A 13,780-nucleotide genomic window follows, 5' to 3' on the forward strand; every position below is an offset into this window, starting at 1 on the left:
CTTACCTTTTTTTTTTTTTTTTTTTTTTTTTTTTTTACTGTTATTCAAATGCAACCGTGGAAATAACGAATAGAACAAAAGTCATTCATTCTTACCTTATACTAATCGTGGTGCAGGCCAGTGCAGTGCATGAACTGATGCCTTCTCCGGTCAATTCCGCTGAGAGTAAATCTAATGTCCCGCTCTACTGTACAAGACAATGGTTACCTGGAGGGATGTACCAATGTGATAGGGGTGCTGCGGAATAGTCCAAGTGGTAGCAGCTTTAATTTCCCGCTCAACCATAAATCGATGGTTTTTCAACGTGATTGTTGTCACCTTGTCAACTATAAATAGATCAACAATCAACGATGACAGAACAACAGTGAATCAATGTTATTTCAATGTCAGTGTCAGGTTTCATCAGTATTTCAATGTTGTTTCAACATTGGTTTTGTGTTGACATTTCAATCCTGACGATTCTGATGGTTCAGATGGAAAATCAACATCTGTTCAATGTCTCCTTGCTATCTGGATATTACTATATATTAAATACAAGATATAATGTAGCCCGGATGGGAATTTGGGAGTAGATACTCATAATTCCCATGGACTTAAACGCCACAGTAACATAAGGTGTTCACAGTTAATGTTATGTGATGTAACTGTACCCTGAATGTAATTTGCCCTGTAATATGTCACAAGGTAAATACAGGTAATTAGAGCAATGAAACTGTTATGTTAATCATAAAGTATTATTTTATGGTATGTAACTCTGAAGAGAGTTAAAGTATTGTTCAGAGTTCTAATTTTCTGGAGGCCCGTGAAGGTAGCATGAAACGGGACCTGTGTATGCGTTGTAATGGAGGAAGAGAGGAGAACGGCATGGAGAGATGCACGAGGTTAGCTGAACCAAAGTGAGAGACTCAGCTAGTTTTACTGAAGTTACCTAGCACAAAAAAGTGTATGACTAGAAAGCTAACCGGGTGAGAGCTTCGCAACAGAGTGTGGGTGAAGTGACTTTGTGTTTCAACGGTCGCACCACCGTGAAAAACTGTGTTTCCAGCTACGACCGCCGAGGCTAAAGGCTAGCCCGGACTGCTTGGCTGTGCCACGGAGGCAGCCACTATGGACTGTCGGAGAGCTGGACAGTGACTGGCTAACGCGCTGTAGCAGAGACAGCATCCGGTCCGCAGGGAGAGCGGAGAGTGGATTTAGTTTGGGACTGGTGAACGGAAACCTACCGAGCAACTGAACTGTAAGTTGGACTTTCGTGCTCTTACTGGGGAGAAGAGGATTTTTCTCCATCATCCGGTGTGAGCAGCAAACAGGCCTGCAACAAGTGTGAATGTGAGTGTGTGTGGGGCCCATGTGTGAATATTGTGTATTTAGTGGATTATATAGCATATTTTTGAGTGTACATTCGTGAGTCACTTACCAAGAGGTGATAACATAATTTGTGTTGTTTAACATAATTTCAAAGGGAAATATTTCATTTACACAGCATGTTTCATTTGTTTAAGAAGCTGGATATCATTTGAGTTGAGTTAGGAAAAGGGTGTGTTGTACATTACTTTTTCCTGCCCTTACATTCAGTAAACGTTTACTGATAGTTTCCCTGATTCCTGTCTATACCAGAACCTTTTTGTGGTATCTAGGCTGTAACGAACCTAACACCCCGCCTAGGGGGTCCAAACTGAGGTAAGTGGATTTAGACTCAGTATCACGGGTGGGGTGCTACAACTGGACCAGCTCTTTATCCTCTCCAGGATACTTGAGGGTGCATGGGAGTTTGCCCAACCAGTCTACATGTGTTTTGTGGACTTGGAGAAGGCATTCGACCGTGTCCCTCGGGGTGTCCTGTGGGAGGTGTTGCGGGAATATGGGGTGTTCGGCCCATTGCTACGGGCCATTCGATCCCTATACAACCGTTGCAAGAGCTTGGTTCGCATTGCCGGCAATAAGTCGGACTCGTTCCCGGTGGGTGATGGGCTCCGCCAGGGCTGCCCTTTGTCTCCGGTTCTGTTCATAATTTTTATGGACAGGATTTCTAGGCGCAGCCAAGTGGCGGAGGGCTTTCGCTTTGGTGGCCTCAGAATCTCATCTCTGATTTTTGCAGATGATGTGGTTCTGTTGGCTTCATCGGGTGAGGGCCTCCAGCTCGCACTGGAACGGTTCGCAGCCGAGTGTGAAGCAGCGGGAATGAGGATCAGCACCTCCAAATCTGAGGCCATGGTTCTCAGCCGGAAAAGGGTGGAGTGCCCACTCCGGGTCGGGGATGAGTTCCTGCCCCAAGTGGAGGAGTTCAAGTATCTCGGGGTCTTGTTCGCGAGTGATGGGAGAAGGGAGCCGGAGATCGACAGACGGATTGGGGCTGCAGCTGCAGTAATGCGGACGCTGCACCGGTCCGTCGTGGTGAAGAGGGAGCTGAGTGTAAAAGCGAAGCTCTCAATTTACCGGTCGATCTACGTCCCTACCCTCACCTATGGCCACGAGCTGTGGGTAGTGACCGAAAGAACGAGATCGCGGATACAAGCGGCAGAAATGAGCTTCCTCCGAAGGGTGGCTGGCCTCTCCCTTAGAGATAGGGTGAGAAGTTCGGCCATCCGGGAGGGGCTCAGAGTAGAGCAGCTGCTGCTCCACATCGAAAGGAGCCAGCTGAGGTGGTTCGGGCATCTGACAAGGATGCCCCCTGGGCGCCTCCTGGGTGAGGTGTTCCAGGCATGTCCCACCGGGAGGAGGCCCCGGGGCAGACCCAGGACACGCTGGAGAGATTATATCTCTCGGCTGGCCTGGGAACGCCTTGGTATTCCCCCGGACAAGCTGGAGGAGGTGGCTGGGGAGAGGGAGGTCTGGGCCTCTTTGCTTAGGCTGCTGCCCCCGCGACCCGACCCCGGACAAAGCGGATGACGATGGATGGATGGAAGTTTGCATATGGTAGAATGCTGCATGTAATCATTTGTGTGTAGAAGTATATAGTTGGTGGCATATTGAAAGAATGTCTCATCCTAGGAGGTCTGTAACATTCTAGGGTGTTCACCCCCACATCCTAGGAGCATGAGAGGTTGTACCTTGTCTTATTGTTTTACGGTAGGATTAACGTAGCTATGTCAGTTTTAGTTTAAGTGCTTCTTTACATATAGATGAACTGTTGGATTTTCCAGACCAGCAGGGTAAGGGAAGTCGTTTATGGGGCCACACTCTGACCACACACACACGCACACTGAAGTATAAATAAAGACCGGGGCAGTTTCTCAGCGCGAGTCTCCGTTCTGGAGGCTGCCCTTGCTAGCAAGAAGTTCCGTGTGTTTCTCTTCTCTGAGTCTTTACTGAAGAAGTGTTTTAGAATATATTTCTTGACAAGCATCCAGATACATCCCAGTCATTGTGTTGACTGTTGACTCATTTTCTCAGGGCTCCACATGTAGACATATAAAAAACAAACACAATGGTGACAGTGTTTTTAAAACCTATTGAAATGTTACATACAAATAAAGCAAACCTTTTTATGTTGTCATTTGTCTGAGGGTGATACGCTGCTGTGACAGCCCGATCTTTTTTCATTAAGCTGCAAAGTCTTGAGTTAAGCATCAAAGAAAAAAGAAAATAGTTTCTCAAACACAATCACACAAAACCTTTGGCCTGGCAGCTACGTGGTACACTGTGGCCAGTGATTTACCTTTAGGTGTGGAAAAGTAAACTTAACACTTACCTCGTTAACAAAATAAGACATTTATTTACATCAAAACACCAAACTATTTACAACCAGGGGGGGAAGATCGCGACCATGACAAACTGAAACACAAGGCTTAAATACATAGAGGGAGCAATCAGGGAATGGACCACAGGAGGGAAACACAGCTGGGGCAAATCAGAACTGAGGAGACAAGAAAGCGTAAACTGAACACACTGAGATAAGACAGACTTTCAAAGTAAAGCAGGAAACACAACCGTCACGCCTAAAGCAAAACACTGACAACACCGAATCGTAACAATATTATCATATGTTTCAGTTTATTCTGGTTATGTCTTCTGCTAAGATTTCTAGTTCCTTGGTTTTGGTTCCCTCTGTTCCAGTTCAGTCAGTCTCTGTAAAGTCCGTGTCTCTGAGTCTGTGTCTTTGCATGTGTGTTAAGTTTCCTGTTTTATTGTGAAGGTCCATGTCTTATGTCGCTGTATTCACTTTCGAGTCCTCCCTATCTCGTCATGTTGATTAGGTTCAGCCGTGTCTCCTTCCTGTGTGCAGTTTCCTCGTTTTCCTCTGTGTACATGTAGTGCGTGTTCTCCTGTCCTCCACATTTCACCTTTAAAAACTATTTACTTTGCCTTGTTTGGTATCGTCCTTTTCAGCACAACCTCACGTGTCTGAATTTACAGTTGTGTTTTCATTTTGACTACTGTATTAACACAATTGATCTAAAATCAGACAAAAAACATAAAATCAGAGTAGAAAGTTATATTTTTTACTGTAACAACCACAAACATGTTTAATGAATCATATTTCATAACTTTAAATGCAAATATAAATTGTCAATTTTAAAATCATATGCACAAGTTTTGAAAACAAGTTATTTGCAGCCATTTACCTTTTACCTTTTTTATAATCATTTCAAACTATTTACAGAACAATCAGCTGTTCTTCAATAAGATGCCACAAAAATTATTTGTGCCACTCCAATAATTTCTGTCCACTATGAAGGAGAACATCACAGCCTGATACCTGCAGGTCTGACAGCAGCAGGTGCATCACTCCTGTTCTCTACCTGGAGACAGCAGTCGCCTCATTGTTCTGACACACAACACAAAACTATCCACAACACTACACACTAACTACACAAGACAACACATTAACTACACAAGACAACACATTAACTACACACTGCAAACACGCTAAACGTCACAAATCTCTCACATCTCAAAACTCTCTCTCTCTCTCTCTCTCTTTTTCTGCTCTCTCTCTCTCTCGCTGTCACTCCTAAATCTTCCGCCTCTTCCTAAACAACCAAATGTCATGTTTCCATATCATTTTTTGATTGGTCGACATGGTGCATTTTTCCACCAACACCAACGGGCTGTTTTTGTTTTGTTTTTTTATTTTTTGCTCATAAGCAGAGAGCGCTCGCTGCACTGTCCTTAGAGAGTAAACATGAAACTATTGAGGGAAAAACACGCGTATATATTGTTTATCCTGACTCTGGTTTTACGTGACCTATCAACGCAATTTAAAAAATGGTATATGTCACCTTGTTGCTTTGTCTTTAAGTGGTCATGTGATTGGCTTACCACGACTCCTTTATTCTTCCTCAGTCAAACAGCAGCACTCATGCGATTGTTTTGCCCCCTGAGCTCCAGGTGTTGTGCCAGAAAGTGATCGTCGGGCAGAAAGTGATCACCGTCCGTGGGAGCGCGCAGCTGCTTAAAGCTGTAGCGTCCAGATTACTTACAGCTACTTCCGTGCAGCTGATATAAGATGCAGTAAGCTGAACACAGCTTCAACCATCTGTTTGTTGACAAATAGTAACGGACTGCACCGCATTTTCTTGTTAGTAACTGTAACGGTGTTGTAGCAATAGGAATAGTAATTAGTTAGATTAATCGTTACTGAAAAAGTAACGCCGTTACTTGTAACGCCGTTATTCCCATCACTGTTCACAGATCAGTATAACTCTGATCTGTAACCAGCTCCTTTATTTACATTTTGTAAATAAAGTCTTCAGAGTTGTTTTATTGTCAGAGTGGCAGGTAAATTAACCCTAACCCTAAACTGGGAGGACTGAATGGGCCTTTCAGTGATTCTCTGAGGAGCCAACAGGTTCAGCAACAGTCAGGGTGGCGTTAACAATCTGCAACTCACGTCTTTACACTTATACATTAGCGATATTAGCATTAAATTGTTAATTAAGTATTATATTGTAGTACAACACAATAAAAACTAAACATTTTATTCACTACAATAAAATTACAAATTAATCAGACTAAGCTATATTAACTGCTGTGGTTTTGTACTGTGTGCTGACTGGTCATCTGTAAAGGACCTGAACTGTCACAGTATGCAGAAGCAGACTGTATGTATAGTGAACAGTGGAACCAGACACAAAGGAACGTGGGACCAAACTTGAATTAACAAAAAGTGAGCAGTTTAATATGACTGATGGAGAAATACAAAGTAATGCATAAGGCAAACAAAGATGAGAATAAACAATAACGTAAACTGGGGAAGCTAAAAATACACATGAAAAAGCATAAACATGAAACTTGTCGTGGATACAAAGATACCTGAAACAGGGAGACATGACGCAAAAGACAACAGACGACCTGACACTGAACAAAGGAGGACTTAAGTACACAGAAAGATGTGTGAGGATGGGGAACAGGTGGGACAAATCAGACCAGAGGTGACAAGGGGAAGCAAAACTAAACACACTGCAATTAGGACAGGGAAACAGCATGGAACGCAGACATGACAACACGAACCTGACACCATAAGACACGCAGGCATGAAACACATAAAGGGCGAACATAAACACAGGGGTAAAGGACACAAGGGGAATCGAAAAAACAATCAACTATAACGGCAACTTAGGCAAAGTAGAAATGAACTTGGAATTCCTAAAGGACTTAAACATAAACTATAAACATCAAAATAAGCTAAAACTTTAAACGCTGGGTCAAAAGACCCAGGATCATGACCTGAACAGGTGGAACTGATTCTTAAAGATTCCATTAAGCAGTTAAAAAGAAGCTGAAGATTCAGGACAGCATGGAGTTCGGTCCGCAGCAGTCAGACGATGTTGGTGTCGTACTTCACATCCTGCAAACATCAACACGATACGTGAGCCCTGCTCTGCAACAAGTCCAACACACCTGTAACCTGGTATCTGTCCATGACCAGGATTCACTTATACTAAGTCACATGAAGCTAAGTTTTGACCAGGACATGTCCTTCAACGCACATATTAAACAAATATGTAAGACTGCTTTCTTCCATTTGTGCAACATCTCTAAAGTTAGAAATATCCTGTCTCAGAGTGACGCTGAAAAACTAGTTCATGCATTTATTACTTCCAGGCTGGACGACTGTAATTCATTATTATCAGGATGTCCTAAAAACTCCCTGAAAAGCCTTCAGCTGATCCAAAATGCTGCAGCAAGAGTCCTGACAGGGACTAGAAAGAGAGAGCAGATTTCTCCTGTTTTGGCTTCCTGTTAAATCCAGAATTCAAAATCCTGCTCCTCACATACAAGGTCTTAAATAATCAGGCCCCATCTTATCAAACATCATCATCATCATCATCATCGTTTATTTGTATAGCACTTTAAGAACACACCAGGCAGACCAAAGTGCTGAACAACACAGATCAAAACAACAACCAAATTAAAAATACCATAAAATCATTACATACAATAAAATAAATAAGAAGGTGTCAGTTTCCTACAGAGTTAAAAGCCAGGGAATAAAAATAGGTTTTCAATCTGGACTTAAAGACCTGCACTGATGACGCTTGTCTAATTTGGAGGGGAAGGTTATTCCAGAGCATCGGAGCCGCAATTGAAAAGGCACGGTCTCCTCTGCATTTCAGCCGCGACTTAGGGACCGACAGCAGCAGCTGCTCAGCTGAACGGAGCGAGCGAGGAGGAACATGTGGCTTCAGCAAGTCAGATAAGTACACAGGAGCCAGACCATTTAAAGATTTAAAAACCAATAAAAGGACCTTAAAACGAACCCTAAAATCAATGGGAAGCCAATGCAAGGAAGCCAGAACCGGAGTGATGTGATCGAATTTCCTACTACCGGTTAAAAATCGCGCCGCCGCGTTTTGCACTAACTGCAGGCGTGACAAGGTGCCCGACCCGACCCCTATTAAAAGGGAATTACAATAGTCCAGACGTGAGGTGATAAAAGCATGAATAAGAGTTTCCAAATTGGGTTTGGAAAGGAAAGGCTTAACCTTCGACAGGCGTCTGAGGTGATAAAAAGCTGATTTTACCACCCCACTTACATGACCTTCAAAAGTAAGCGCAGAATCAAGTTTAACACCAAGATTAGTGATTGAACTTTTCAGATGAGAGGTCAAATCACCAAAATCAACAAACATCTGATCTTAATGACCTTGTAGTACCATATCACCCTATTAGAGCACTTCGCTCTCGCTCTGCAGGCCTACTTGTTGTTCCTAGAGTATTTAAAAGTAGAATGGGAGGCAGAGCCTTCAGTTTTCAGGCCCCTCTTCTGTGGAACCAGCTTCCAGTTTGGATTCAGGAGACAGACACTATCTCTACTTTCAAGATTAGGCTTCAAACTTTCCTTTTTGCTAAAGCATATAGTTAGGGCTGGACCAGGTGACCCTGAATCCTCCCTTAGTTATGCTGCAATAGACGTAGGCTGCCGGGGATTCCCATGATGCATTGAGTTTTTCCTTTCCAGTCACCTTTCTCACTCACTATGTGTTAACAGACCTCTCTGCATTGAATCATATCTGTTATTAATCTCTGTCTCTCTTCCACAGCATGTCTTTATCCTGTCTTCCTTCTCTCACCCCAACCAATCAATGGCCCGCCCCTCCCTGAGCCTGGTTCTGCTGGAGGTTTCTTCCTGTTAAAAGGGAGTTTTTCCTTTCCACTGTCGCCAAAGTGCTGCTCATAGGGGTCATATGATTGTTGGGTTTTTTTCTGTATCTATTTTTGTAGGGTCTACTGTACAATATAAAGCGCCTTGAGGCGACTGTTGTTGTGATTTGGTGTTCAGGCTCAGTGCCAGGGACATTTTTTGGGTCTTCCACTTGGCCTTTTGTTCCATAACCCTCAGGACCATTTAAGAAATTCGCAATGACTGTCTTACTGCGTCCCACCTCGGCAGCGATGACACGCTGTGAGAGACCCTGCTTATGCAGTTCAACAATCTGACCACGCTCAAAAAAGCTTTTTTGCCTTCAGGACGTCATGACAGTGTGACTACCTGACAGAAAATGACAATGAATCCACGTTTCTGCACAGGTTTGTCCTTTTAAAGGCATGTGATCCTAAACTTTTGGTCAGCTGTAAAACAGCTTGTTTCAGTTTAAGCGTTGTTTTCAATAAACTGCATGCTCAAAAAAATGTTTTGTCTCACTCCAATTTCTTCTTGTTGCATGTTGAAGCTCTACTTGGAACCGTGTTCAGATCCATCCATGGAAAATATGATTTTTTTTTTGTTGTATTTTTCAAGTGGTCTTAAAGTTTTTTATTTTATGTATTTATTTTTTGTAAATGTTAATATATTGGTGTGAATAAGTGTTTGCCCACTTTCCTGATTTTTCTACTTTTTCTATCTTTGTCACATTAAATGTTTTAGATCATCTAACATTAGACAAAGATAACACAAGTAAACACAAAATGCAGGGGAAACAATCCAAACCTACATGGCCCTGTGTGAAAAACTGATCACACCTTTGGAAGTTCAGTTTCTCTAGCCACACCCAGGCCTCATTACCGCAACATGAAATCATTGAAAGCACTTAAATAGGACCTGACTGACAAAGTGGAGCAGACCAAAAGATCTTCAAAAGATAGACATCATGACATGATCGAAGTAAATTACGAACAAAATAGAAACAAAATTATTGAGATCAGTTAGTCTGGAAAAGGTTTTAAAGGCTCTGGGACTCGAGTAAACCACAGTGAGAGCCATCCACAAAAAACATGGAACAGTAGTGAACCTTCCCAGGAGTGACTGACCAAAATTACCCCAAGAGTGCAGCCATGACTCATCCAAAGACCCCAGAACAACAGCCAAAGAACTGCAGGCCTCACTTGCCTCAGTTAAGGTCAGAGTTCATGACTCCACCATAAGAAAGAGACTGGGTGAAGCTGAAACGCACTTGGTTTCAGCAAGAGGACAACGATCAAAACAAAGCAGCAAGTCCACCTTTGAACGGCTTAAGAAAAACAAAATGAAGACTTTACAGTGAGCTGGTCAAACTCTTGACCCGACTCTGATTGAGATGCTGCGTGACCTTAAAAAGGTGGTTCATGCTTGAAAATCATCCAGTGTGGCTGAATTACAACAATTCTGCAAAGACGAGTGGGCCAGAATTCCTCCACAGCTGTGAAACACTCAATGAAGTAATACGAATGCTCGATTGCAGTTGTTGCTGCTAAGGATGGCCCAACCCGTTATTAGGTTTAGGGGGCAATCACTCTTTCACACAGGGCCTTGTAGGTTTGGGAGTTTTTCCTGTATTTTGTGTTTACCTTTGTTTTCTTTGTCTAATATTTAAATTTGTTTGATCCGAAACATTTGAGTGTGACAGACATAGAGAGTTTGAGATTTAACTTTGAGATTTTTATGTTAATTTGAAGTTTGTCGTTACAGTTGGACACTGCTGCTTATTGATGTTATTATTATTTTATTTTGATTTTTTAAATCTTGCACAGTCTGTATATGACTGTCACTTATTCTGAGTTTCTGCAGTACTCAGTCCTACACAAATACACACTATTATTGCTTATCACTGTCTGCACACACAGCTTTGATGGATCCTCCAGGAGTGATGACACCATTTTCTGGTGAACTGATTGGTCAGTAGGTGGTGAGATCACACACACACACACCATCAGGTCATCCTGACTCTGAGTCACATGCGGAGTCTGTTCACCCTTATCTGTCTCTCCTTCAAATAAACTTTATTAAACAGCAGCTCTTAAAGCTCTCGCACACTCTGCTGTCTGCAGTCTGTGTTCAAGCTTCATGTTTTTATGATATTACACATTTGTGTAAAATCAGCCGCTCTGTGTCAGCACACCTGTCCATCTTTCAGGCTGGTCACATGTCGCAAACTCTGCCCTTTGCATGTAATTATGCTCAATAAACTTTGGTTGATTTACTTAGTTGATGACCACTTCCTGTGTTAGCAGTGTTGGGGAGTAATGGAATACATGTACCGCCATTACGTATTTAAAATACAAAATATGAGTAACTGTATTCCGTTACAGTTACCGTTTAAAAAGGTGGTATTCAGAATACAGTTACTTTGTTGAAATAAATGGATTACACTGTGGTACTTTCCTGTTTCATGTTGTCGCGGGTCAGGACTGTTTGGGTTTTGTTTGACAGCTACCTGTTGTTCCAGGCGGCAGCGTTACGGTTGCCATGGTTTCAGGGCGACGCTCTCTCTCTCTCTCTGCGACTGTGTGTTTCCTGGGAGAGAGAGCGCCTTTTCGTTGTTGTTGTGCTAAGCTAACAGGCAGAATGCTACAAGCATAGCTCTAAAGAATGTAGCATCATGGGCAGTGTAGTCCGTGCTGCAGGGAGAATGGACTGCCATACACGTTATGTGTCTGTGAGCGAGGAGGGAGAAAAAGGGGAGTGGAAAGGTACGAGTTGTCATCGAGGAAAAACGGGAGCTGGAAGCATGTAAATATAATAATAACCACTGCAGCCAAGAAGAGTGTCTGACGAGCCCAGCTGTAAGTAAGCTATTAAGACTCGACTGTACACCGTGTTCGTGTTTTCCTCCGAAACAATAAGTTCCGTTGGAGCAGCCTTTCAACGCCTCTCTCTGTCTCTCGCAAGAAAAGTTGACCCACACAACAAAGTAGAGCTATTTTTCGGCTACCAGCCGACAGGGACCCCGCCGTATTAGTCAGAGGTCCCTTTACTACAGTTCGGAGTCGCGGACCTTCAGTAATAGTAATAAATCACACAGCAATAGTACATTCACGTTGTTGTAAACAGCATGATAACATATTAAGTAATCCAAAGTATTCAGAATACGTTACTGTCATTGAGTAACGTAACGGAATACGTTACAGAATACATTTTGGGGCATGTATTCTGTAATGGAATACATTTTAAAAGTAACCTTCCCAACACTGTGTGTTAGGATAAGTGAAGCCAGATGAGGAAACGTCTTAGTACAGGCCCCAGCTTCCCACCTCAACAACACACCTCATAGCTGATCTCTGAAGGGGGTGGGGCTTCTGACACAGGTGGGGATTCGTATGTACATGGGACCTCTGAAGCAGCTTCGAGCGATTTGTTGATAAAGATGATTGGCTAAAAACAACCCAAAAGACACAGCTGTTAAGGTTTGAATTGGAAACATGAAGAATATGAAAAGACTGAGCTGATTCAGGTGGACACAGGTGGACTCACCTGATCAGTGGAGGGACACAAAGCGTAGCAGCCAAAGGCAGCGATACAGATGGAAACGATAAACTCCAGGAGACAGAAAACAGCCAGAACAGCTCTCTGGACCTGGGAGGATAAAAAAAACCCTGTGCTTTTAGCCCTTTCCATTAGAACCTATTCCGATCAGGCTGAGGCGACTTGAGTACCACCTCATGTGCGTGGGACAATTACAGCAACACGGCTGAATGTCCTGTGATGTCATTTATATGCAGCATGAACGCCATTTTCTACTTGCTGCTCGGTCTGTGGCTTTTTGTCGGACTCGGGGACCGCAGTGTTGTTTCTGTGCAGCCGTTTCCCTCTTTGCCAGATTTTAAAAATGGCAGCTTCGATTTTCACAAAGGAGACGCTCTCATGACTCATGGAGTGGTGCCACTGACAAGCCAACCGGTAGCACATTTTCAGATAACCTTGATCCAAGTAGGTACTAAAAAAGTACCTGCTATTAGGAACCACCAGGGGTGCTGAACTCCAGGCCTTGAGGGCCGGTGTCCTGCAGGTTTTAGATAACACCCTGGGTCAACATGCCTGAATCAAATGATTAGTTCATTACCAGGCTTCTGGAGAATTTCAAGACATGTTGAGGAGGTAATTTAGCCATTTAAATGGCTAAATTACCAAAGACACATCTAAAACCTGCACGACACCTACCCTCAAGGCCTGGAGTTCGACATCTGTGACCTAATGGAAAACCCTAAAAACCACGTCAAGCCATGCCACGCCAACCCGAGCAGGTACAAATGGAAAAGGGCTTAATTATTGTAGCAAGAAATACTGATAGCCTCTAATGATAAACAGGAACAATTAGCGACCACAGTCAATCGCAGTAAATCTAGACACAGAATAAAACTCTCAATAAAAAGGACATGAATCATAATAATGATGATCATTTATAACAGGAGAGAACGTCATCGCTTCAAAAGTTTCCACATTAATTTTAAACCAGTCGCCACACTTTTCAGACTATTTTTGCTTGAAGGAACCGGACTAAAGAGCACTTTCTGCTAAATGCGCCGTAAACCTACACATTACACTTTTTTACTGTTGGTAGTAGGTGATGTGAGCGTCAGCGATGGGATGGCAGCACTTCTGTCTGAGACCTGACTGTCATGCAAGTTTTCTGTACTCGTTTGATTGGCAGACACAGCTGCTCTAAATGTTCTTCTTTTTTTTTATTAGCAAAATCAACATACAAACAAAATGCACCAGATATTATACATTCAGAGAATAGACATTCCTTACATATTAGCAACTTTCATACATAGGAAAAAGAAGATATAAAAATGGGGTCATAAAACTTAACAGATTATTAACTCAAAATCTTCCAAAAAGGAAACAAAAAAAACAGGCTTTTTGTTTTTAACTAAAGTCAATACAGAATACAAATAGCATTTGTATTTTATTTTTATCCTATTGTATATTTTATTCTATTTATTCTACTGTGTACAGTATTTTATTCTTATTGTATTCTAATTTTTGCTATATAACTTTTGCACTGTCCACTTCCTGCAGTGACAAAACAAATTTCCCACGTGGGACTAATAAAGGTTATCTTATCTTATCTTAAGATTTAACCAACAGGTTTAAGTCGTTTTTCCAGTAAGCTCGTGTTGGTTTGGTGTTAAAAAAAAA

The 13,780-nt window shown here is 42.5% G+C and overlaps 1 protein-coding gene across 1 annotated transcript; it reads right to left on the reverse strand.

Annotated features, from left to right (window-relative positions):
• Positions 1–6,007: 6,007 nt before the first annotated feature.
• LOC102305520 (membrane-spanning 4-domains subfamily A member 15) lies at positions 6,008–12,452 on the reverse strand. The gene is made up of 3 exons (XM_005935872.2): positions 12,113–12,452; positions 11,906–12,013; positions 6,008–6,790 (listed from the first exon to the last, which is right to left on the reverse strand). Exons 1-3 carry the CDS (start codon positions 12,254–12,256, stop codon positions 6,761–6,763), a joined length of 282 nt encoding a protein of 93 aa, XP_005935934.2. The 5' UTR covers positions 12,257–12,452; the 3' UTR covers positions 6,008–6,760.
• Positions 12,453–13,780: the final 1,328 nt, after the last annotated feature.

This window comes from Haplochromis burtoni, unplaced genomic scaffold (genome assembly GCF_018398535.1).
Source record: "Haplochromis burtoni strain Fernald_Lab_line unplaced genomic scaffold, NCSU_Asbu1 Contig_190, whole genome shotgun sequence".
In the NCBI taxonomy this organism is placed as follows: domain Eukaryota; kingdom Metazoa; phylum Chordata; class Actinopteri; order Cichliformes; family Cichlidae; genus Haplochromis; species Haplochromis burtoni.

Excerpts from the sequence above, each read along its gene's own strand:
- LOC102305520 (XM_005935872.2), bottom strand. The coding sequence starts at position 12,256 with ATGGAAAGGGCTAAAAGCACAGGGTTTTTTTTATCCTCCCAGGTCCAG. Across the intron at positions 12,014-12,112 it reads TGTGTCCCTCCACTGATCAG|CCAATCATCTTTATCAACAA; the intron begins GTGAGTCCACCT and ends GGTTGTTTTTAG. Across the intron at positions 6,791-11,905 it reads CTTCAGAGATCAGCTATGAG|GATGTGAAGTACGACACCAA; the intron begins GTGTGTTGTTGA and ends TGATGTTTGCAG.